Source organism: Taurulus bubalis (assembly GCF_910589615.1).
Source record: "Taurulus bubalis genome assembly, chromosome: 16".
NCBI lineage: Eukaryota > Metazoa > Chordata > Actinopteri > Perciformes > Cottidae > Taurulus > Taurulus bubalis.
The window spans coordinates 3,974,275-4,000,698 of record NC_136604.1 but is presented as its reverse complement, the minus strand read 5'-3'; the positions used below and the strand labels follow the sequence as shown (position 1 = coordinate 4,000,698).

The 26,424-nt window shown below is 47.1% G+C and overlaps 1 protein-coding gene across 1 annotated transcript in view; it reads right to left on the bottom strand.

The window, feature by feature from the left end:
• cica (capicua transcriptional repressor a) overlaps positions 1 to 11,434 on the bottom strand; it is a 29,599-nt gene extending 18,165 nt beyond the window's left edge. The window contains exons 1-3 of the mRNA XM_079231872.1: positions 11,286 to 11,434; positions 4,163 to 7,883; positions 3,117 to 3,381 (exon numbers count right to left, since the gene is read on the bottom strand). Of these exons, the coding sequence (XP_079087998.1) occupies positions 3,117 to 3,381; positions 4,163 to 7,675 (3,778 nt within the window). The 5' untranslated portion in view covers positions 7,676 to 7,883; positions 11,286 to 11,434. The remainder of the gene's footprint in view (positions 1 to 3,116; positions 3,382 to 4,162; positions 7,884 to 11,285) is intronic.
• Between the last annotated feature and the right edge of the window lie 14,990 nt (positions 11,435 to 26,424).

Below are 26,424 nucleotides of genomic sequence, written 5' to 3'. Positions count from 1 at the left end.
TGTATGTGTGTGTGTGTGTGTGTGTGTGTGTGTGTGTGCATGCATAGATGAGGATGTGTATGTGTATTTTATTTTATTTGTATGATTATGTGCATTTGTATCTTTATATACATGTATTTAGAAGATTTTTTAAATCAATTTAGAAAATCAATAAAAATTTGATTAAAAAAAAAGAAGGCGTTCCCGAGATGTCACAGGATGGACATGAGGCAACAATGGTCTTGACCTTTGACCTCCAAAATCCCTTTCTTTGAGTACTTTGAGTCTAGGTGAAATGTTTCTGTGACGGACGGACGGACAACCCAAAATGACATATGCCTCCGGCCTTGTTTGGCATTTCTTGACAGCAATTTCTTGTTACTTATCGACTGACACATAAAGTACATCGATACCAATAAATCCGCAAAAATCTGCCAATACTTGCCATTGTATTGTTCAAGCTCTGTTCAATCAGAGGTGTGGACAGAGAGGTAAAGAGAGACGGACATTTGTTGAGATTTGTCGGCAGCAAGAAAAATATAGAACGCATCATCGCCTTTTTGCTTTACGGTGCTGAACGAATCTGACTTAAGATCCACAACACTTTTAAAAGTGAGTATTCTGAGTTGTGAAAGATATCAGAGACAGACGCACTGCACAGTTAACCGCCTTGTGAGAGAAACACACCAACTAGCTGTCTTGGTGCTTTGAAGTGTGGAATCATGCGACCCGACTGTAGATATCCACCTGTCACGTGGCTACAGAAATTACCGCCACTTGGGAGAATTTTCCAAATAATTTCTCTCGCAATAGCTTCTGAGCTGTGCCGCAAGATGGGGCCTCAGCTGAGCGCTCATCTCGCTCCTCACTGACGTACTCATAGAGAGCAGTAATGAAACTTGTGGTGCTAATGCAGCTGCACTTGAGCCGGGCTATATTTAGAGGGATCTCAGCCGTGGGGGCCTCCACTGCCTTCTGCCTGTGTTTGTTTCTGGCCTTCGCTGTGGCTCGAGGTGTTTTTAAAAATGGATGGCGTAGGAAACGCAACGCTACCGAGAGGCAGGTGGCCGCTAGCAGCAGCAGTGCGAGGGATGTGAGGGAGGGAGAGAGAGAGAGAGAGCGAGAGAGAGAGAGAGGGGAATAAAAAGCACGCTCCGACAATCAGCTCGGGCCTCAACGCTTTACTGCGCTAATTCTACCGGTGGAAACTGTGTATCTATGACAACGCGCCGGCAAATATGATTACTCCTTTTTTTAGTCTGCTGCTAGTGATGAAACACATTCACATCACGGCGAACCTGCCCTTGATGCCCCTGTCTGAGGTTGTTGATTGTATGGAACGTCGAGATGAATGCATGCGTGTGTGTGTGTGTGTGTGTGTGTGTGTGTGTGTGTGTGTGTGTGTGTGTGTGTGTGTGTGTGTGTGTGTGTGTGTGTGTGTGTGTGTGTGTGGGAGAGGAGGAGGAGTGTGAATATCCTTGTTGCTCTCTGCACTCCTGCATGTCTAGACATGTCAATATTCTCGCCCTCTTAAAGGTCTCTTTCTCTTTCTCTCTCTCTCTCTCTCTCTCTCTCTCTCTCTCTCTCTCTCTCTCTCACAGATATGAAAAGGGTGACACCCCCCTGCACACGCACACTCAATAACTCTGACACTACACTCACAGACACCGAGGAGTCACGGATTCCACACAATATGCCGCGGGTCTGGGTGGTTGCCTGCACGGCTGATATATCAAAACCTCTTCTGAAAAAAAAGGTTTCACTCTGAAGACACATGTACTGCCTGAACCCCGAGTGAAGAAACCACCATCCAATCAGAAAAGGGATCAGAAATGCGACAGCGTTTAAAGATCTGTATGCATTCAATCTTTGTATTTAGGGCCATAGGGAGAAGATCAAATATCACAATATGTTTTAACCAAATACCCAGCGACGGGACAAATAATCATCAGTAATGTGGACATAATGTATAAGTGGGTGAAGGCAGCTAGAAAACGTTGTAGTAAAAAAGACAACCCTTATGCAACTTTTCCTGACTGAATATATGAACTGAGAAATGCCCTGTAAGCGTTTGATTCATGACTTATAAATACAACCTCTTGTTTTGTCAAATGTCAGGGTGAACTGTGAAACTGAAGAAGAACAAAATCTATTGACAATATCTCTCTGCACTAATGTTTTCAGAATGAGAAAGTGTTGCGCTCAACTGACACGAAATGAGAAATCATGCATTTCATTTGGAAACCATCTTCTCCATTCCTATATTAGTAACATTTCTGAGTTTTGGGCTGTAATATCAAGGCAAGGTTGGCATGGAAACAAGCACACAGTATATGATTAACCCAAACACCTCTATTGCTCAGTGGCCAATTTTCTTATATCCAGCAGAGTGCACACAAAGCTGAGAAAATATCCACACAGATTGTTGCCCAAATACGTACTTTGAAAAAGGGGAGGCAAAAGGGTAACTTCACCCACCCTCAAACAACACTGCAACTTCACAGGACACCTTGTGCTATTAAGAGTTATCTGATGGAAGATAATGAGGGAAATAAACATACTATACATCCCTAGAACACCAACCAGCTTGGGTCAAAAAATGGTGTTCATAAAATGCTAACAATATATAATCTGTGGCTTTTCCTTTTATTTTTTTGTCGTCAGTATAATATGCAAAAAGAAGAAGAACCAGTATTTCTTAGAAAACAGAAGCAGCCCAAAGCAGCACATTTCAATCTTTGTCAATCCTGGTATAACATAACTTAAAACAAATCTTTGGGAAACTGTAGTAATTGCTTATTAATATGAATTAACAAGTCAATAAAAACATTCAGAAAAAACATGTCCTGAAAAGGCAAATGAAGGGGTGCAAAAAAAGTGAATACGGTTTCCTCCTCCAGTGCTAGCAAACCATAGTAAAGTGTATATGAGTCATAGCCACAGCACTCTAGATGACACTCCTGTAACTCTAGAGAGATAATGAAAGCAAGAATATCTGGGCTGGAGTACACAAGCTGCACATCCCTTCCTACTATAGAGTACCAAAGAAGTGTGGCTCAGCAGACTTTGTATCTGACGGGAACAAAGGTCGAAGCCACAGTGCCGTGATGAGCCCCCTCTCCCCCGCCCTCACTCACCCGTCCCCGGACGGCCCATGATAATTTGCTTGCGCGGGGCAGGGTAAGGCGACTCAGCTGGCAGGATGAGCGGCAGCAGGGCAGTCGGTGTGGGGTGACAGGCGACCGGCTGTGGCAGCCCCCCGCCGGAGGCATCCTGGCCCTCGGGTTTCCTCTCCCTCTCCCGGCCCCCAGAGCCAGAGGAGGACAGGATGGAGCCCGATGAAGTGGGCATCGCGGAGGAGCTTGACAGGGCCGCGTGGCCGCCCGTGGCTGGAGTCAGTGACTGGGAGGAGACATCAAAAAATTCAATTTGTTGATTTGATATTCTCTCTCAAAATAATATTAGACTGAAAATACATCTTTTGATAATTAAACTCTTAGAATGTTGCGGCTACTCAGCCACATCCTGCAGCATAATCAACTTCTCCGCTGCTAATCCATTTGTTCAGTATGTTCCAAACACAACACAACAAATAACACTACTTCAACGTCACGCTATCGCCTCAGTGCAAACGGGTTCTAAAGGGTCTAAGATCATTTTGATGACTGAACTCCAAGCTATACACTTTTGGTATTTAAACCCAATATAGATTTTCAGTGAAGTATTCTCTTAATTCACTTTTAAAAAGGTGGAGTTCTTAAATCACTGACAAAATTATAGAGATCATACATCGCTCAGGTTGCGATGTGAAAACTACATTCTGAATCAGTGTGAATAGACACTTTTGCATATATATAATGGACTTCGTTCCTTTTGAGTCTTCTGCCCACTCACAGTGCTTTACACTACCATCTTTCACTTGTTCATACACTGATGGTCGGGGCTACCATGGTGCCACCTGCCCATCAGGACTTAAACTCACATTCACGACCATTCATGCACCAATGGCGCAGCCTTCGGGAGCAAGAGAAAAAACTACTTTGCTCTCTCATTTCTTATCATTATATATTTATATCTAAAATAAAATGATATTTTATACCACGATATGATATTACAATAAGACTTTATCCACATCCCTATACGGCATGTGATCGTACTCCACAAAAATAACTGACTTGCTTACCGAGCTGGAGGTGACCAAGACAAGTGTGGATGTCGGGTTGCGCAGGAGAACGGCCCCGTTGGTGGTGGCCCCGTTGATGGGAACGGGGACCTGGAGGCCTGGGAGAGCTGTGTGTTGGGGCAGGCTCTGCTCTCTGGACCTACTCCTCTCCCTCCTCCCCAACGGGCCGTCAGAAAACTTGGCCAGGGGGACATCCGGGTTGCGGACAATGACCGGGGAATCACGTAGCGGCACGATGCGGCGTGGGGAGGGTTCCTGGGGCAGTGGGGAGGGAGGAGTGGGAGAGACCAGCATGGGTGGTGGCGTGGAGGCGGCGGAGGATGGTGGCCTGCTGGTGGCGCTACGAGGCCGGGGAAAGGAAAGCGAGGAGGGGGTTGTGGGCAGACTCTGGGGGGAGAGGACTCTGAAGGCGGCAGGGTTGAGGCCCAGGGTTGGGTCTCCCATCATGCCAACCAGCTGCTGCTGCTCAGGTTTGCTCTGGTAGTCCTGGATCACAGGCAGCGGAGGGGGCGGGTGGGTGTCGAGCTTCCTTTTGCTGGGACTCATGGGGACTGTGAAAGTGAGATTGGTCTGAAACGTGGGCACGATCCCCGACAGGTGGCGCTCTCGGTCAACACACGGTGTACCAATCTTAGTGCCGCTGAGCTGGCGATGGCGGCGTGGAGTAAGTGAGGCCGGGGCAGGGATGGGGCTGAAATTGGCAGGACGAAAGCCGAAGAGCGGAGAGGGTGAGGGTGATGGGGTGGGTGAGAAGGGCGACTGGTTGGAGATAGGCGAGTATGAGGGTGTGCCTGAGCGGGAGCCCCCTAGGGAGACCAGCATGGTCGCGGCCTCACACTCATCGAAGTCAAAACGAGAGAGGTCCTGGGGGAGCAGAGAGGGAAGGACCAGGCGGGGACGGGAGTCTCCTCCGCGGCTGCTGGCCTCGCTGCTTTCGCGGGACGTCTCGTCCCAGTCAAACTCTGAGCTAGCTCTTCCACCGCTCATTCGAAGGTCAGAGGGCGTCAGGGTTCCTGTGCTGCTGGCTCCACCCCGTTCCCGGCTACCTCCACTGGCTTCCATCTCCTTGGTCCTCATTGAGAGGTGTCTGGAGCAGTATCCTCGGCGCTGGGACTCTTTTGAGCAGCCTTCCCTGGAGCACAGCCTCCTCCACTGCTTCCCATTGAACTTCTTACGGATGCCTGTTGGGGTGCACACCACATCTCCCTTCTTGTACTTTTGCTGGGCAGCTGTCAGCGGGGTGCGGGAACGTGAGGAGGAGGAGGAGGTTGAACCTGATCCGGATCCACCACCACCACCAGCTCCTCCACTGGAAGAACATCCACCTTGGGCTTTCTCTACTCTGGAGGAGGACGCGGTGGAAGAGGAGATGGGAGGGAGAGGGGGAAGTTGAGGGGTGGTCATGACAGCTGCAGCTGTTGCAGTTGCTGGGTCAAGGCCTAATAGGACAGGTGAAGGAGGGGGGTGGGGGTTCAAGGCCAGGTGGGAAGGGGGGACCCCGATGCCCCGCACCACAGAAAGGTGGGGATTGAGGTAGCCAGGCGGGGGCTTAGAGATGATGTGGCGGTGCTGGGGAAGTGCCATTGATTTAACCCCAGGTATGATCGCCCCGATTGGAAGCATGTTAAAGTGAGACACTTCCATGTCTTCTTCGGGGGTGAGTGGCATGTATAGCTGGTGCTGCTGCTGCTGTTGTTGTTGGTGCTGCTTCACACTGTTCTCCCTTTCTCGCTCTCTTTCCCTCTCTCTTTCCTGTATTCTCTGGAGGTCCCTCTCCCTCTCGTCCCTCTCCCTCTCTAAGTCTTTCTCAATTTCCCACTCTCGGCCTGGAGCCAGGCTGAGGACTGACGCTGGGGTAACTGGGGAGGTAATGCTGTGGCCTGATGTGGAGGAACCAGGGACCATACCTGGGTAAGGTATTCCTCTTCCCAACACCGACCCCACGCTGGGTGTCATCCCCCGGCTCAAACGACACACCTCCTGCTCCACATCTATCTCCTCCCTGTCCTCCCGTTCCATCTCCTGGTCTCTGAGCCCCTCCTCTCCGTCCCGCCCCCCTCCAGACGGCAGATCCAGGTCCCAAGGTGGCACCAGAAGCCGGAGTGTTTGTCGGGAGACCCACACGGCCTGGGGCCCACCAGCTGTCCCTCTGCCATCTTCTTCCTCACCCACAGAATCAGGTCTTTCCTCAGACAGCAGGACACGGTAGCGGTTGGCCACTGCAGGGTGCGTGTCCACCTGGGTCACCACACCTTCTCGGTACCACTGCCACTGGCCCTCGCTGCCCTCCTCATTTCCAAATGGTACGCAGACACGGGTGCCAATAGCGATTGGATGGACACCAGGCGGCGGGGCATCTAGGATAATGTCCACCACCCCTGGGGGGCTGTCATGTTGATACGGATAACGGCACAGCGTCTTCTCACCATTCAGTTGCACCTCCAGGCTTCCAAACTCACCGCTGACCTTACGCACCACGCCAGCCCGGAACACCAACTCCGAAAACCCCGCTTCGTCCCTCCTTTCGGCTCCTCCTACCTCGTCACTTCTTCTCCCGAGCTGTCGAGCGAGGACGCGCTGATTCTTCATTCCTTTGGCGAGGGCGTCAGATAGTGCATCGGGGAGACCGGGTAGTGCGTGTGCAGACATCTGAGTGAGGACGTGTGCGTCGCCAACTACCTCCAGGTCAGCCGAGTGCTCGCTGGCGGTGTCCGTTGAGGAGCAGCGGGGTAAGAGGACGGGCGACGTTCGCTCCGCATCTCTCGCCCCTTCAACTCCTCCGGGCCTTTCCCTGCCGTCCCCTGCCAGCGTCAGCGTAGGGGGTCCTGGGGAGCCCTCCTGAGGCCCCTCCCTGCCGGTGGTCCTGCTGTGGAAGTCGTCAATCAGGCTCCTGCTCTGACCGTTGCCATCGGCGTGAGTGACGCAGATGTCTTTTCCTGAACCGGTTGAGCCGTGGTTGATGACCCCGCCACTAAGAGGAAGAGGCGGGGGCGTGCTGGAGGAAGGGTTGCTGTGGTTACCAGTAGCAGGCAAGCAGTGTTCAGAGGTGTACTTCTTCTTGGGAACGCGGGCCTTGAAGGTGGCCGTTTTCCGGCTGGAGGCGGGGTTTGGGCTGTTGTTGGCGCTTGGTGTACTACTGTTACTACAACTACTACCACCACTGTCACTGCTACCGCTCACAGCCGACTTCCCTGATCGATCATCCAAGGACGTCACAAATTTCCCAGAATCCGTCACCAGTGATGCTGTCGTTTCTGAGAGCCTGTGAAGACCCTCTCCCTCCGAAGTGCCCCGTGCTCTGATTGGGTCCGTCTGGGACGATTCTGAATGGGAATTAGACGAAACTGAGGAGGAGGGTGTTCTGTTTTGTGGGGATCTGCTTCGGTCTCTGTTCTCATCGGAGTCTCTCTTCTCCCCTCCTTCGGGGGCATCATCCCCCGCTCCGCGACGCTTCCCCCCCTTGGCCCGGGTGGAGGGAGGAGAGCGCCGGCCCTGCTTTTTTATCGGCTTCATCTTTTCATCTAGCTTGCTTTTTCTCTAAACAAGTCTTTTTATTTATTTATCCCAGAGATTCTCTTTGGCGTTCCTTTCTTGTTTTTTTCTTCTTCTTCCACCTCCTTTCTTTTATCTCTATTTTCCTCCTCTGCCGGGGCCTCTCTCTCTCATCCTGTCTTGTCTTTGTTGCGCGACTTCGGCACTTGCCCACCTTATTCCAGAGACTCTAAAAGAAAGGGAACAGGGAGTGTGGGTTACTCATGTGGAAAACACATTCAGAAATGCAAAAAGCCCATTCACCACGACAGATAGCTCCCAACTGCCTGTGAAGAGATTAAAGAGACATTGAATAATTCAAAATAAAAGCAAAGTGGTTTATGGTCACAACAAATAAGAGTAATAACCAGTTATGTATGAACATTAATTCATTAAATGATGCACCATCGTACTAGAGTAGTAATGACTCATCTACAAATTCATTACACATTAATTCATTACATAACACATTCTACTCACATTGCACAAGGCCTGCATCCATACCAGGTACATATTGAAAGCAGGAGGCCATATTGTAGGGTAAACACACAAAGTAGGCTCACAACACATTATGGAAATAGTGAGGAGCACTTTGCAATTTGCCCAGACAAGCCTTTCTGCATACACATGCACTCACACAAACTTCTTAGCCGGAGCAGTAGAGGCAGGGGAATTCCTTCTTCGCTCGCATATTGAAACTCTCTCTCTCTTTCTCTCTCTCTCTCTCTCTCTCTCTCTCTCTCTCAAAGCAGAGTCAATCCGCCCCTACAAACTCCATTTCCTGTGGAAGACCATTACCTAACTTCCCGTTACTTTATTCCTCCTTCTCTCTCTCTACTATTACACTTTCATTCTTATCCCCTGGCTACCTTCTCTCTTCTTCTCTCTCCGATATTGATTCCTACCTCTTCCTGGTTCTTCTTCTCTCCTCTCCTTCCTCTCAAGTCTCGATCCTCATTTTGTGCTGCAGTCACCCAGAAAAAGCCAGAGTTGTTTCCGATGAATTGTCATTCCGCACCAGAGTCATTCAGCATCGCTGCTAGCCATGCCAGAGTCACTCAGAATACCTCCCATTCCACACCGGACTCATTCACAGCTCTGCCCCCGGTCAGAAAGTAAAACAGATTGATTTTGCTGACTTGTTGAATGGGAGGCTGTTGTCATTTAACTGGTTTGTTTGCCGTGTGGCTGATACGCGCGGGACTTGCCTCGGGTGCAAGCTGCTTTGTGCTCTGCCTCGTTTCTTCCAACACGAGAGTTTCCACAGTGCTACGAGTGCCAGAAAGACGTTCACAACAAGTGTATGAGAGCAAGAATCAAAACATCTCCCCACCCCCAATATGCTCCGTCGCCTTTTCTGAAAACTTCACACTCAAATGTTCACTGTCAAAATGTTCTGCGTTGATGTCTATCATGCACCGCGAGGCATGTCTAGTTGTCAGTGTCGGTTTGACTGTCTGTTAACTTCCATGTCTTGCCTGTCTGTCCCCGTCTCGACGTCCATCGTTCCCTCTCCATCTCTTTTTCCTTCTGTTGCCTCCCTGTTTGTCTGCGCATTCATTCAGGTCCTTTTAATATCTGCCACATTTTATCGGCGAGAGAGAAATCCATTTCCAGAGATAAGTGCCGCCTGTCTCAAGGCCACACACACGCACACGCACACACACAAAACATCTATGTAATGATAGTTGAGGGTGCACACAGAGAGCCAGGGAGCTAATAGCCGTCACTGTGCTCTATGCAAATCCCTATTTAGGACAGACAGCCATAGAGCAGCCACCATAAAATAATTTGGCAGCCGGCCTTACTTGGTCACGGTAGAGGTATGCTACGTGTGTTTACTCAGTAGTGCGCCATGTACAACAGCTGGTGCCGGAGTCCTGGGCCTGGTGATAACAGCTTAAAGACAAACTGATGCAACTCGCTCTCCCCGCCGTGTAACACGGAGCAAGGAAGCTCCATATGGGAGCTATAGTGGGCCTCCTATGTTTCACGTGCAGCGATCACAGCCGAGCACTATCTGCTCATCGGTTACACGCCGACTGGACAGTTCGGTCATATCGTGTTTGCAGAAACGATGTTTCCCTTCTCTTATACATAACTAAATGGGAAAGATAACTAAACAGCAACATGGAGCTGATGTAAGTCATGCGTTGGTGACAAAAACTTTAACTGCTGCCTTTAAAATCGCAACTAAGCTATGACAAACTAATAACAGCTTCGGCAAAATGCATCAGATTATAATATTGAGTATGAAGGGAGTTCACTTGATCATCTTTATGCTATAAAACTGCATATACCTAACACACTTTTATTTGACAACAGCGCCATACATTCACTGTCATTCACTCAAATGTGCCAGACCTTTCAGTCCTTTGTGGAATGCTTTGCCCTCCGTGGAGATGCTACATCATGTGTTATATGGTGCATTAACTGACCCCACGCCAAACTGTATATTTAAAAGTTAGGTCAGTAGCAGAAACCTCTTTAAAAGTGTATAACAGGATAACTACAGTGCTTTATTACACGTATACACATATTCACAGAGCAGATAACAGCACAGGTTATAAAACTACAGGAGGAGATGTCGTCACTTCTGGTTTATATAGTACCGTGTATGTGTCAAGCCCTCGTAGTACCGCGAGTACTACCAGTTTGTACTCCACAACACAGCAGGCCGTGGCGTGCAGCGACCAGGCCTCAACTACACACACGCGCACACACACACACACACACGCGCGCGCGCGAGCGCACACACAGACACACAAGGCCGCTTGGAAATCCTCAACTCACTGTCACCGGGAAATAACCGGTTTAACATTAACCACTTCATATCGTAATACGGCCCGCGCTCCCCGCATTGCGTGACAACGTCCCGAAAACAGATGGACGCGTTAACTTTGTCCCTCCGCTCCACGGTCACAACACAACGGCACAAACAGCGGACAAAGTCGGCCGTCTTCGGCCCATCCGAGAGTGACAGTCGCCCGAAAGGGTCGCGAGGACGAGCCGGGTAACTTTGAGGCGACCCTCGTCGTCGTCCGCGTTATCGCGACCGAGATACGAGGAGGGGAAAGTGTGAATGTGTGGCCGCGAAGTAGTCCACCGGAGGAGAAGAAGGCCCTCGAGCCGCTTTACGAAATACGTTAATTCAAACAGCCACGTTGATTCGTGGAGGAGAGAAAGAAAAAAAGAGGAAGAAAATGTGTAACTAAGACAGCGGAGGAGGGAGTGACAAGCGACTTTTGTGAGGTTTCGATACCGGGGCGGGGGGATAACAGTTGTTCTAGGAAGTCCGACGGCAGTTATGGCGTTGAATTTATTTCTAGTGGAAAAGTTTCAAGCTCACTATGTCTATCGGCACCGCTCCCTTTTTTTTTTTTTTTTTCTTCTCCTCGTACAAGATACACAATCCGCCCTCCGCTCCTCTCCGTGGGTTTTACCCAGATAGCGGAGGAATACGGTGCTCGGCTCCACCGCTAATACGGACCATGGCCACGGTAAACACGGCCAGCGTTAGCGGCTCGGCGAGAGCACAACAAGCCCCACTGCAGTGCTGCAGGAGAAAGATTTGTGGGCAGCTAATACTCACCAGAGCTAATATAGGACCCCAGTGTGGGTCTCTGTTGAGTCCGCCGGGTAAAATAGGGCAGGTCGGCCGGTCGTCCGCAGCTGCCAATTAGCGGCGATCCATGTTTCTCCGGCAAAGCAACTTAAAAGGATGAAAAAAACTACTGCCCCTGTACATTCTACACTACAGTCGCAAAATGGTGAATGAAGCCCCGAAGCCTTGACAACCACCCCGCGCGGCCAATCGCGAGGCACGAACGCGTACAGTAGCCAATGGGATCCCGCGGATGGGGATCGGGGGCGAGGCCCCACGTCAAAGTAAATGTGATCGACGGCGAACCGTGGCCAATCACAGTGTGGGAAAACACAGAACAGCTGTTGGGAGAGCGAGGCTGCGACGGCCAATGGGGCTCCTGTGTGGGCATGTCTGCGACTTTGTCGGGCACGCAGGACGGGATCTCTTTCTTTCTTCCGTCCTTCTTTTCATCCCCTCATCATTTGTCTACAAACATGGGAAGACCGAGGAGACGCTGTCTGTCTGTCTGTCTGTCTTTTTTCTTTAAACGGGTTGGACTTGTTTCGGTAGACTAAACACACAGACGTGACATTATTAAATGTAATATAGATCGATATGTCACGTCCCAAACTGTCTCACGTATTATAACTATAGCTCCCACGCTGATATCGCAGCTTTAAGAAGAGGGGACCACTCTATGTGCTGTGTATTCGTCTTGTGTGCATGGCAGTAGCGTCTCCACTGTGATCCACGCGAGCCACAGGTTGAGTGTAGTTTCAGGGGAACCGCAGAGAACACCAACTCCCAAATTCTCATGCTTTCTCTCGCTCTCGCAAACTCCCCGACTCGCTCCCTCGCTCCCAGCGAATCAGAGGGCGCTCCGGAGAGCGCCGCGTCCTTAGTCCCGCCTCCCTCCGCCAATCAGGACGGCCGCTGCTGGCTATACGTCACCGGAGCAGTGCGCGATTGGCTGAGAGGCCCGGGGTCTGCAGGCCAATGACCGAATGCTGCGGTGAGGTCATTAATGCTTGTTGCCATCAGCCTGGCCAAACAGGAAGAGTGAAACCCCAGTGAGTAACTTTGGTCCAAACGTGGGATTATGGGTCCTAAGAGAGAGTGACCCACATACACCCTGGGCCTTTCCTGCACGCGCAACACACAGCATGTGCAGGTACGGGCTTAACACACTGAAGAAGAACACTAGACAAACATGCAAACAGGTTGAGGTAAGTGCTCAAACACACACACACACACACACACACACACACACACACACACACACACACACACACACACACACACACACAATTCCACTAGACACTAATGGTGTGGGTGGATTGCTGTGTAGCAGTGTGTCTCCCTGTTTCTATAGCTTACAGGCACAGATGGTGTGGCTGGTTGCGGCAATGCAGTCTGCCTGGCACGCGCACAAACACAGGCAAGCGGGTACACTTGCCACAGTTACACACAAAATGGGGTGAACGCCTACAAGCCAGCACACACACACACACGCACACGCACACACACACACACACACACGCACACACACACACAGCAGGCGCAGTGGAGTTATAACATGTCTTGGTGTTACATAAGCTGTACGTGTGGGGAACACACACGCACACTGCGCCCAGCGCAATCACACACACACATATATATATATATATACATATATACTCACGCTTTTGTGTATACCGTACAACCATTTAGAGCATGCACACATACAGACATGTACTGTTGCACATACAACAAAGTACAGTGCAGGTTTATTATAGTATTTAGTCTGCACATGAATGCACAGACAACCCTTCCCCACACACACACACACACGTGAGAAAGCACCACAAACGGGCGCGCAGACATCATGTACGTGCAGAGTGAGTGGGATCTCCAGACATCTCCCACACCCATCGTAGTGAAGCACTGCAGTCTCTGTCTGCCTCTAACAGCTCACTCACAGTAGACGAGCGCGCATTCGGCAAAATGTAGGGCGAGCACGGCGCACACACACACACACACACAACTTTGAGGGGTGTCTGGTTTCGCAACGCGCCAGCCGAAAGAAACATGAAAAGGGACCCGAGATTGAAGTCCTCGGGGCGAGCTTTAGGGTGGCGAGGTGGAGAAAATGGGAATGCGAGGGAGACAGCAGTGGTGGGCCGTCAGGGCCAGCTAAGCCTTCTCTGCTAGCATGAACAGAATCACTAAGTTATAGCTATTTTATAATTTTATTGTTTTTCACAAATACACTACATGTATTATAATAATGTTTCCCTATTAGCTTATTTTCTCATTGCACAGCTCCTGTCTTCGTCTGTTGCTCTGCTTCCAGCCTGCAGTGCTGCTTCTAGTGCAGCTTGTTTTAAAGGAGAAGCTTTCATCCAATCAGATTTCACCTCTTTGTCTCTATGGTAGAAGAGAGGCCCGAGGCCTTCTAGCTGGCCTTCTACATTAAAGTACATGGGGACGTTATCGTTGATTGTCAGAGACTCCAACCAATCACATCTTTAGTTTGACAAGCTGGGAGTGTTCTCTGACGTGCCAGGGCCTGCGAGGCGGCCTGGAAGTACGTCACCATTAAGGCGCTGTGATTGGTCAGTGGGCGCGGCTGCAACACGACACCAAAGAACAGCAGGACAGACACTTGCAAGCCACAGTGCTCTTGGTTTGGAGAGATCTGAGTGGATTTTTTTAAATCAGCAAACAAGTTCGCAGGGAAATGGATCTCCACAACGAAAAAGTTAAGAAGAACAGGGGAAAACTGAAAAGACTGCTGATTGTGTCATCGTTTTGGGCAAACAGGAGCTCTCATTCAGGGGACACGACGAACGCAAAGAGTCTACAAATAAGGGGAACTATGTGGAGCTACTGTAAAATATGGGTTATAAGCAGCTTTTTTCCTCAACTTTGACCCGTGCGGTTTATATATAATAATAACCGGTAGCTGTGGCGTCATATTGAGGTGATTAGCAGGGCTCTCAAGTTTTTAAGACAGGTAAGAGTGACATATCCTCCTCCTCCTCCTCCCCCCCGGCCCGCCTCCGCCCATGCCGTATGCCCACAGACCAGCCCAACTCCAGCCCAACTCCAGGGGGATTCGGGGAAGACGCGCTTGATTCCTCCATGGTGAGGGCAGCGCGACCAGGTCATGTTTGTGCGCTGCGGCACATTAAATAGCCGAGAGTTTTTTTTCAATGTGAGAAATACGATGTGTGGCGGGAGGGCGTGACTTAAGACCGAAATGCGTAACAGTCACGCTCAATGCGTGACACTTGAGAGCCCTGGATTAGGTTGTTCAGCAGTAGTAGAGACGGCACTGAATGCGCAGGTAGAAAATGCACGGCCCGCCACTGGGAGACTGTGGTGGTAAAAGGTCGACGAGAAAAGGTGGTGAGTAAAGTTATGAAAGAGAGACAAAGATAAATGGGCCAGAGAGGTAGACGGAGAGCTGCGGAAGTCAAGCAGTTTGTGAATGAGTGCCACAAATCCGGCTGGCATTAGCACCTCTGAGTACTTTCTAAGAACGAGGCGGAGAGCCGTGGCTAAGCCCCCCGCCCCCTTTATCCCAGTCACTTTACACTAAATGCATTACGACCACTTAACTGCTAAACAGCTCCAGGGACCCTTGCTCTGTACCTGACCCAGCACTCTTAACACTCTCTAATTCAAGAATGTGAGTGCAAAAAAAGAAAAAGAAAAAGAACAAATGGAGAGTGAGAGATGGACCAGATGAGACCCAGCTCTACTCGTCTGTCTGAGGTTGAGTGTATGCACAGTGGATTTAACAGCCGGCACCTGCTGCCAACAATGAAACCCGAGATGAGTGTGCAGTCACTCATTGACAGGCATTAAAAAAACATGTTGTGATATATATATATATATATATATATATATATATATATATATATATATATATATATATAAAATCTCTTTCTTTCTGGTGTTAGATTGTTTCCAAAAGAAAAATTCTATGCAAATACAATCAATTGTCTACAGTAAACAGAAAGGCACGTCAGGTATTCATTTCCACAAATTCACACGTGTAGCTCACACGGTCGAAAGCCACGGAACCAGCGAGTGAAGGCAAATGTGTACATCTGCGGGAAAAGCACGCACAGAGTTTCGGGAGCCACAGAAGTTTGATTGGACGTCATGGATTTGGAGGTGGGTTTACCGGACAAGTACCTCACATCCGTTACAGCCACAACAACCCTTTTGTCCCTGCCACAGAGTTGTGTTGGGCCACATTGTCAAGAACGAACTGTTGAGCTAAATGTTTCAAAGTCACGGTCCTGGTGGATGACGCACTCCGATTTCGTCCTCAAGTAAAAGTAGTGATAGGGTCTATACACAGATTGGTTTAAAATGAGCGTGTTAACTGGCTACTTACACGTGGTCTGACGTTGCTAATCGGACTGCAAACAATGAGCAGAGCACAGAGAATGAAGTCTCGGCCACAAATGACCATAATTTACTAAATGAACATCATGTTGTATTGAAGAAGACTTGAAACTAGAGATTGAGACATAAACTCATGTTTACTGAGGGAATAAATCAAGAGAGAAGTAGAGTCATTTATATAGACTTCTATACAACCAGAGGAGTCACCCCTGGTGGTCAGGAGAGAGAATGCAAGTTTTAAGACGCTTCTGCATCGGCTTCACTCGGCAGAACTGACGGTTGCCGCCTGAATATAAGTAAATGTATACGGGACACGAACAGCGGCCTCCTGGTTTATTTGACCCAGCCATCCATTTACATCTATTTACACTATGTTACCTGACATGCTAAGAGACAGACATGCACGTCCTGGCACGTCCTGGCGTGGATTATATAAACCCTTTTACTGTTTGTAAGCAACGATGACGTAGGTGAGTGTGCACACGCAGGAGCAACGCCGACTGCAATAGCTGATCAAGCTGTGCAACATTAACCACCAAAGGTCGCGGATGCAACCTGAACAAATGGGATTTCCAGCTCCGCTGCTAGTGAGTGGGTAGAATACATTAGCCGGTGTTTCAGTTTCACCAGTGACTGTTAACTGCCGACTCTTGTAGTCACGGCAGCTGTTGAAAGCACCAACAGAACACGAAGGTGTCCTCGGAGAAGCCTTCAAGACATTTTCAATACAGACTTATCTGTGTTTATTATCTGCATAGACCATTTAGTAAGTTACCACCATGCAATCGACTGAGTCACCAGTTAACAAGGTCACTCGTTAAACTGAAACACCCAGAGCCCAGAATCACAAATACGCCTCAGAGGGCTTTATAGTCTGTACACATACGACATCCTCGGACATCGGAACAGGAAAAACTCCCCCAGAAAACAGAAAAAATCTTTCACCGGGAAAAAAGGGAAGAAACCATGACGCTGGTTAAAGCTTTAATTCAACTCGTCTGATAGCGCATATTTTTGATGGCATCGGCCATAAAGAGGGTCAATCTAAAGGACACTGTATGACTTTCGTAGCCTGGTTTATTTCGTGTACACCACTGTAACCACTGCACTGCAGTTTTCAGGGGACCAGGACACTGATGCCATTACTTTACATGTTTGTGACAGTTTCTATTGGCCAGTCTAATAGTGATGAGATGGAAATCACTAACACCGCCATCTCACACTCTGTGGATAAAGGATGTTTTCAATAATTAACATCTTAAAAAAAAAATAAAAAATCCAATATACAGTGAAGGTTCTTGCGCGAAATGTGTGCCAATATAGAGAGAATGAGCTTCTGTAAATAAAAATAAGAGGTTTACACGCAACATCAAGAAACTAACGTCACTTCCTGTGTGGTCTGACGTAACTGTCCCGCTGTGACTTGCATGCACATCAAGTAATGAGACACCCATCTCTTTACCTAAGTTTACATATTTCTCCTATGTGAGCAATGTACATTTTATGTTTCTACCTCTGTTGCTCAGTAGAGGGCGCTGGGTCCTCAAACTGAACTGCACTGACCCGTAAACCCATAATCTTGATCTATAATCAAGTTATATATTGATTTATTGGACACATGCATGTATCAGCTTGACACAGAAATAAGTGGGGAGCTCAGCTTTACGTTTTTAGCCAATGTGCGCCTCATAAATAAATGAAGGTAACTCCAGGGAGGATTTATGATGAAGATATATTAATATTTTTAATCATAATGTGAATTCTATAACATTGTGACTGTGAGGTTTGTTTGTAATAAGGACACAGGAGACTATTATGTTCTCTCAAAATGTTATTTTGAGTCTTGGTTTTGATTTTGAGACGGGCGATTGAAGTGAAGCGCTCCAGGTGTTCTACGGCGCTCTCGGGGTCGAGGACTGTCCGAGGAGAACATATTGACGACTGGAGCGGCGGCTAGTGGACGCTCCCACATGTAGTTATTACTTATTAGCGAGGAGGCCGCTCTGCTGAGCCGCGAGGACAACCCGTCTGCAGAAATACCCTCGCAGGCCTACAAGAACCCGACTGTCAGCATGTAATCCTGAAGGCCTGCTCATGCGCCAAGACAGCATGAGACTTTATTCTAGTGATGTGTCCTTTCATGTCGAGGCTTCGATGCGCGTGTCGAGTAATCAGGTAGATTTTGGTGAAGCGCGTATCGAGGCTTGTGTCTCGTATGCGGTGACGTTCAAAGCCTCTGAGCCGGCCGTACCACGTGACTGATTCAGAACATGGATCGTGGGTTTGCCGTGCGATTTGAAATATAAGAGGCAGAGAAACTCAATGGATTCCCCCTTCCTCTCTGTACCAGCTTCATGTGTGCCTGTGAAAGGGTATTTTATAAAGCAGGTGAAATAGTCTCAAAAAGCCCAGCACTCTGGAAAAGTTCTTATTTTTACTTGAAAAAAAAATTGGACACATCAACATGAACTAGCGGAGCCGAGGCTCGAAACACCGATCCTCTGACTGAGAGTCGGATATTCTAACCACTGACCCACAGTCACATCACAACCCTCTCCCAATTGGTTTCGAGTTTTGATTTTGACCCCGCCATTATATCATAAAGATAGACACAATATTAATAAGTTAATAATTGATGTATTGGCGTCACAAACATATTTTATTCAATTCAAAGCTTCACACACCAAAGCCATGGTGTCATTATGATCACTCTGCCTGTTTTACATGTATTGTCCACTTGGTGGCGCAGTAGAGCAAATGAAGCTCCATGAAGATTCGGCCCATGAGCGAACCGATTGGATGGAAAGCTTCAAAGCTTCAGGAAGCTTCATCTCGCCATCACTACTTTATTCTGGTGTTTAGATTTACATGTATTGTTTTCTACCGTCAACTCAACATTAATTATGTCCTCACAGGGTTCATTATCATGTTTTAACAGCCGTGCGTGCGAGAGTGTGAAGTCAATCAACGAGGGAAAGCTACTCTGATTAAAACATGGAAAGTAAAACAATATAATACAAGGTTAGTTCTTCATGATTATTACATCAGGAAACAGAGAAGAGAGGGATATCACTTATTTAAGATCACATTTTTCCATATGATAATGACAGTAGCCTAAATATTACGAGATACAAACATTTTGCCAAAAGTGCTCCAGATGGTTATTTTCAGACCAAACACTAATATATTGACAAAATACTCAAAGTTGATCAAAACAAGATTTCTAAGTTATGCATTTTGTAAAACCAGATTATGAAAATAATGACTTCAATAGCTTATCATTAAAACTGTTTTCAAAATAAATTCTATATTCATTTGTTTTTATTTTTTAAATCAGTTACTATAGTAAGCAAAGTAGAATCTGGCTAATCTATTGGCTGCTTTCCCCCCAGTCCCTTCCTTCACACTCATACACCCAACCACATAATATCGGTACATAATAAGAAATGATATATTGACCATGTGTCTCACCACATTTTGAATGTTGGAGGTCCACAGCTTTCACCGGTACCTGCTGGTGACAGTGAAGACGGGGTGCCAGCAGGGGCCCAGCAACAATGCATGATAATTAGCCTTCTGTTGTGGTCTGGTTTCTGTCTCGGCCTCTACGGACTGTGACCTCTGACCCCGTCCCACAGCCAGACAACAATCCCTCTCGGCTGGAGGCCGAACAGCCCGTCAATCAGCCGCCTATTAATACGGCCCGGCCCCTGTTGAGATCAGCAGCCGGTGAATGCTTCAAATCAGATTGCAAGGGAGAGGGGGGCTGGTGGTCAGAGACATGAAAGAAACACTGGAATGATTAACAGGACTTTGAGAACACAGAGAGACTGGAGGTAAAGAAAGTGTAGTAAAACTACATGTGTAGGCACAGAGGGGGCCACCGGTCAGACACGGGTCAAGTAGCTGCTCCAGGAACACCTTTCAGCCAGCAATGGAAGTACTTTCACACAAGTATTTGAGTACATCTTAATTTGTAAAATAACTAGTAACTAAAGCTGTCAAATAAACATAGTGGAGTAAAGAAGTATTAAGTAATTAGTGACGTTTTAAGTAGAAAGAGGGATGAGAAGAAATTACAAGTACTTCAAAATTGTACTTCAGTAAAGTACTCGATTAAATGTATTTAGTTAGATGTGTCGTTACAAATATTAAAAAAAGATATATCTTATTTGAGCTTTAAGGACAATTGTTTCCATGCTAAGCTAACCGCCTGCTAGCTAGCTTAGTTAGTTTAAGAGCCGTTTAATTCAACATTAACAATTCTGTGTAAAAGAATGGCCTGATACCATTTTGTGAGCAGTTTGTTATATTGTTTGTAAAATAAAAAAGTCAAGTAGCAGTGTTCTTTTTTTCCATAGAATAGCTTCTTCTCAGTTGACCTCCCAAACTCTGTAATGATGCTAATTAAAGAGCTCGGCTAAAGTGCACACTGTGGTAAGATACCGCGAGATTTCCACTTCATTACCTTCCAGAGCAGAGAGTCGTCCCTCTGAACAAGTTTCCAGACCGAACAGATCAGTCTAGACATAATGAGTGTTTGCATTTTTATGTCAACAAACTTCAGTCCAACACTCAATTATCGAGCCATTAGGGTTTGACGGATTTTACACGCTATCCCAAGACTCCCTCACAAGTCTCGCGAGAGTTTCCCAGAGCAGGAGGCTGAAGATGTACTACTAGAAACTGACAGCAGGGGGAACCAGAGCTTCACCGAGATACCAGGGGAGAATTCAAATGGAGGCTTTTGGTCCAGCAGTCTGGTGATTATTACACATAAACAGGGGGAGGAGGTCCTGAATATGACCACGAGGCACGAGATTTGGGTAAAAAAAAAGCTCAGAAAAGTGGGGAATACAGTAAACTTAATACATAACCATATCACAACAGTTAATAAAATGTCCACACAGGACGATATATATATATATATATATATATATATATATATATATATATATATATATACACTCACCTAAAGGATTACTAGGAACACCATACTAATACTGTGTTTGACCCCCTTTCGCCTTCAGAACTGCCTTAATTCTACGTGGCATTGATTCAACAAGGTGCTGAAAGCATTCTTTAGAAATGTTGGCCCATATTGATAGGATAGCATCTTGCAGTTGATGGAGATTTGTGGGATGCACATCCAGGGCACGAAGCTCCCGTTCCACCACATCCCAAAGATGCTCTATTGGGTTGAAATCTGGTGACTGTGGGGGCCATTTTAGTACAGTGAACTCATTGTCATGTTCAAGAAACCAATTAGAAATGATTGGAGCTTTGTGACATGGTGCATTATCCTGCTGGAAGTAGCCATCAGAGGATGGTACATGGTGGCCATAAAGGGATGGACATGGTCAGAAACAATGCTCAGGTAGGCCGTGGCATTTAAACGATGCCCAATTGGCACTCAGGGCCTAAAGTGTGCCAAGAAAACATCCCCACACCATTACACCACCACCAGCCTGCACAGTGGTAACAAGGCATGATGGATCCATGTTCTCTTTCTGTTTACGCCAAATTCTGACTCTCCCATCTGAATGTCTCAACAGAAATCGAGACTCATCAGACCAGGCAACATTTTTCCAGTCTTCAACTGTCCAATTTTGGTGAGCTCTTGCAAATTGTAGCCTCTTGTTCCTATTTGTAGTGGAGATGAGTGGTACCCGGTGGGGTCTTCTGCTGTTGTAGCCCATCCGCCTCAAGGTTGTGCGTGTTGTGGCTTCACAAATGCTTTGCTGCATACCTCGGTTGTAACGAGTGGTTATTTCAGTCAAAGTTGCTCTTCTATCAGCTTGAATCAGTCGGCCCATTCTCCTCTGACCTCTAGCATCAACAAGGCATTTTCGCCCACAGGACTGCCGCATACTGGATGTTTTTCCCTTTTCACACCATTCTTTGTAAACCCTAGAAATGGTTGTGCGTGAAAATCCCAGTAACTGAGCAGATTGTGAAATACTCAGACCGGCCCGTCTGGCACCAACAACCATGCCACGCTCAAAATTGCTTAAATCACGTTTCTTTCCCATTCTGACATTCAGTTTGGAGTTCAGGAGATTGTCTTGACCAGGACCACATCTCTAAATGCATTGAAGCAACTGCCATGTGATTGGTTGATTAGATAATTGCATTAATGAGAAATTGAACAGGTGTTCCTAATAATCCTTTAGGTGAGTGTATATATATTAGTCACGAGTCATGTTCTGGCTGCTATTTTCACAATAGATGAATAATTTAAGACACTTTTAAGCTATAATTGTCTGGTCCCTGCCTCTCAAAAGGAGACGATGTGCTGGTTTGCATCCCTCTGATCGTAAACTAAAGGTCTTCGGAGGTTTTACTGTTGGTTGGACTAAACAAGCTTTTTCAAGACATCTTGCTTTCTGGGAAGCCGTGATGGGAATCCTTCACTGCTGCCACGGCATTTTACAGACCAAACGATTAGTTTACTTTATAATAAGGAAAATAAGTTTGAATTGCAACACTTATAAAAGAATGTTAAGATATGAAATTTAAAAAGTAATATCCATCAGTGGGTTGGATCCAAGCAATGAGATGAAGCTGAAGATAAAACCCACATCGTGTCTGGAATAGATTTGCCAGTCTGGTAATTAAAACTTCCATTTGGGCTGAAGAGAAAGCGCCATTAAAGGATTGTGTGGTGGGGTGAGAAACCAACACTAATACACACAACGTCAAACCAGAAGGCTTTTGATTCTGCTGCTGAACGTCAGCCAAACGGTTCAAATCTGGTAGAAAATATGAAAGAATATCAATTAAAAGTAAACAGATCATTCTACTATCAAAAACATAACATTTCTCTCATCTACACAAGACAAAATTGTATTGTCCAGGTCTCCCTGACATCATATAACTGGTTTAACTCATTAAACTGTATTTGTCTAGCTACACTGTGTTGATCATTGAAATCTGCAACGCACGTTATCAAATAATTGTATCAGAGTAAAAAACACAACATTTGCCTGTGTATTTAAAACACAAAGAAAAGTGCAGTACTTGAGTGCATAAACAAAGTAGAAGGTGAACAAATGGAAGAGAGAGAAGCTGACATCCAGTTTTTTTTTTTAACCTTTTTTTAATGAACCCTGATTATTTTTTAATTACAAATGAAGAGGAACAGACAGAAGAGAAACTCTAGTACAGGTGGTTCCTCCATGGTAAAAACAGGAAAGGGGTCTCCGTCTCTCCCCTGGAGTGGCAGCTCCCCGTGGAAGTGGACACCAGAGGACAGACGAGACCAGAGGAAGAGGACAGGGGACACATTTAAAATAATACAATGGTTAAACAGTACAAAGCTTTTTTTTCTTACAGAATCCGCCAAAAGGGGAAGAAAAGTATATATGTACAACATAAAAAAACGGTTTCTTTCCCCCTGCTGTATATCATGTGGGGATTATGTGACCCTCCTCTCGTCCATGGTAACGTGGTTATAAAATCCGCATGAGTAAAAAATAAAATTAATACAAAATAAAATACACTGAAGTTAATGGGAGAGAGCACGACTGGAATAAGAACTCATGGAGAAGCGAGAGAGGCGGGGCAGGAGGGTCCAGAACAATCAAAAAACAGTCATGTTAATAATAGAATTACAAGAGTAACAGTAATATGTCAGCAAAAAATACAGAAGAAAAAACGACAATAGTCGGGCGTGGTGGTGAAAACATCGACCGGTGACCCTCTGGTTGTTTGAAGCCACGGCGGTAAGGCAGCGCGGTGCTGGTGTTCTCATTCACCACACACAAACACCTGTCCTTCAGTCCCCCAAAGGTAGATTCATTCTGCTGTTGCTGCCGCTTTTAGCGACTCCACTGACAATTAATGCGGACGACGTAAAACAAGCCGATTACAAAATGACAGAGTAAGAGGGGTTTGTGTGGTGAAGACAAAATATTTTAAAATGCACATGAGACTGGAGTTAGTTGGACGATCTGGACGAGAAGAGGGACTTAATAACCCGCAGCCGAGACTTCATCCGAGCTGAAGAGTGTGTATGTGAGGTTGTAACTATGGCAACCGCACATACATTTGCACACACACACCGAGCAGAATGAGCTATGGGAGTCGGGCTACGGGAAGTCCCTCTCTCTCTCTCTCCACTCCTCTCGGAGGTTTTATGATGCCATTTCCTGTGTGTGTGTGTGTGTGTGTGTGTGTGTGTGTGTGTGTGTGTAGTTTCTATGGTTTGCCGTCTACTCCAGAGAGACTGTGGGGGTGTCTGATGTCACATGTGATGTCATGTTTCTCTTTATTCTAGCCACAGTAAAGCCTCACTGTAACCAGGAACAGGGTGTGTGTGTGTGTGTGTGTGTGTGTGTGTGTGTTTCAGACCAGCCCGTACACACTCTGATCACACAAAGCCGCCTGAGTCCAGAGTCCACGCTCGAACCAGAGTCCCTTCGTATCGCCAGCTGGCCGTGAGGTCACGCCGTCGTCCAATCGGAATCGTCCACTCGGAAGACGCGTGACCGGCGGTCGGGTTCCCTGTTTTTTCAGCAGATCGGGGGCCAAACGGTGGCGGCTAAACGCTTCAGGTTGGGTGGTAAGACCCCCGCCTGTCGGCTACTCCTGGATGTTAAAAACAAAAACACACCCACCGACAAGTGTGATCTGACCCCCAGGAGACTCTGCTCGCTCATTTCTCCTCGTCACGCCCTCGGTCCCCCGAATACACAATAACTGCTTAAAAAAAAAAGAAAAGAAAGAAATTGTACAATATAAATATAAAACTCTTTGTCGCTGCAGCTCAACAGTCAAGAGAAGGCAAGGGTGCGAAGGCAAAGGCTGAAGGATACTGGTAATAATATGCCCGTTAGAATATATACATATCTTTACCATTAAAAATAGTTAGGACTTTCCTGATTTGTATCAAATGACCATATTGAAATATAATATTTGAATTCAATATCTATGTGAATAAAATATATATGTGTAGATTTAATTATTCTGTATCTCTCTTTTACAAAAACCAGAAGGCATGGTGGTACTGTGTGTGTGTGTGTGTGTGTGTGTGTGTGTGTGTGTGAGAACATGCTGGGGGTAACGTGATAAAACTCTTGTTGGCTTATTAAAAAAGGCACAATCTTATTTGGAGTTGTTCGTTATAATGGGCGCGGTGTTCTTCTCTTTTTGAACTTTGAGTAAAACGGCATGAAAATAGAAGTTTTCTTTTCATCTCAGTGAACGTTTGCCTGAGTTTAACCCCGACTCATTCATAACTACAGGCCCCTCCCCCTTTTAGTTCGCGCTGAACGTCGCTTCAACAGAACGGCGTGAACAGATTGTTATCTGCCAATCACTGAATGCCCTAAAATACTGTCCCGAGTCGGTGAGGGCCTCCTTTGACAGAAAGAATACAGTCTTTTAAAAAACAAAAACAAGGGGGAATGCAGAAGAGAGCTTGTTGATCCGTTAGTTAAAAACAAAAAAAATACCTCAAAGCTCCAAAACCCCTCAAAGAGTCGCTTGGGGTTTCTGTACCTCAGCTTTGCGTCCACCGAGCGCACACATACACAATCAAGTGCGTCTGTAATTACAGCCGTTCTCGTCGCGGCTTCCTCGACAAGCGAAGAGGAAACAGGAGAGAAAGATCCGTCTCTGTACAGCGGGGAACCGCGTCCATCTGCTGGCTCACACCTGTCCTCACGTGAGGTCACAGCCAGTTCGTCCGCTCAGTTTGACTGTCCTCAAGACTCCGCCCCCCCATCGCGTGTCTTTGTCCACTATAGTGAACGAGCTGAGGATGAAGAGGATGATAGTGTCTGAGTCGTTTCCTGGAGGAAAGGCGGTGATTGGAGAGCTTTTCTAATCACCCTCTGCAGTCTGAGAGATCCATCGGAGCGAGGTCAGAGTTCTTTGTTTTCCTCCCCCTCGCTGCCCTCCATCTTGTAAGCACTCGCTCGGTGATGGACAAAGAGGCACTTCTGTAATCTCTATCAGGGCTGTTAGAGGGGATGTTTTTGTCGTAACATTAGGGTCTGTGTCTGTTATGGAGAGCACACGTGTGGAGAGGAGGGAGAGGAGCAGGGCTCACCATTTTCGGGTGAGAATACAAATTTAAATGCTGCACTATCCGGGCACAGGTGTGATACGAGGTGACCCACCCTGGCGGATTTAACTGGCGCTCTGAGGGGTTCTAATGTCGAAAGACAGAGGGAGTTTGGTTATCTCTTAATGTTGTGGTTCACAAGGAAAATACTGCTGTGTAAAGGGGTCTCGCCTTGCAGCACATCAGAGGCACATCTATGTTCTCATGGGTTCTACGCGTCTCGTGCTGACAGAACACAGGAGGAGAGGGAGGAAAAGAAAAGGTGCTGCCGCTGCAAGCAGTGACGGCACCGAGAGGTGGTGGCGGCGCCATCTTGTTCTTCACTACATTGTGCACTTATAACACGTGCAGGGAAATAATTGGTTTTGCGTGGAGCAATTCAAGGAGCTTGCGGGGCTGTGAGGTCATTGAAAAGTGCCCGGCTCCTTTAATTGTTGCACAGAAAACATTGTTCCCTACATGTGAGACGTGTCCACATGAACACCTTTCAGTTACCTTCTCCACTTTGCAGCTGAAGCGCACGAAACCTGCGACGTTCACCGGTGCTGTCAAGAAGCCGCAAGGCATTATCGTCTAAAACTGTTTGTAGACTGTAGAGCAGTGTGTTTTGTATCCAAGTAGAATCTGTGTGTGTGTCTGTGTGTGTACGTGCGTGTGTGTGTGCGCACATGTTGC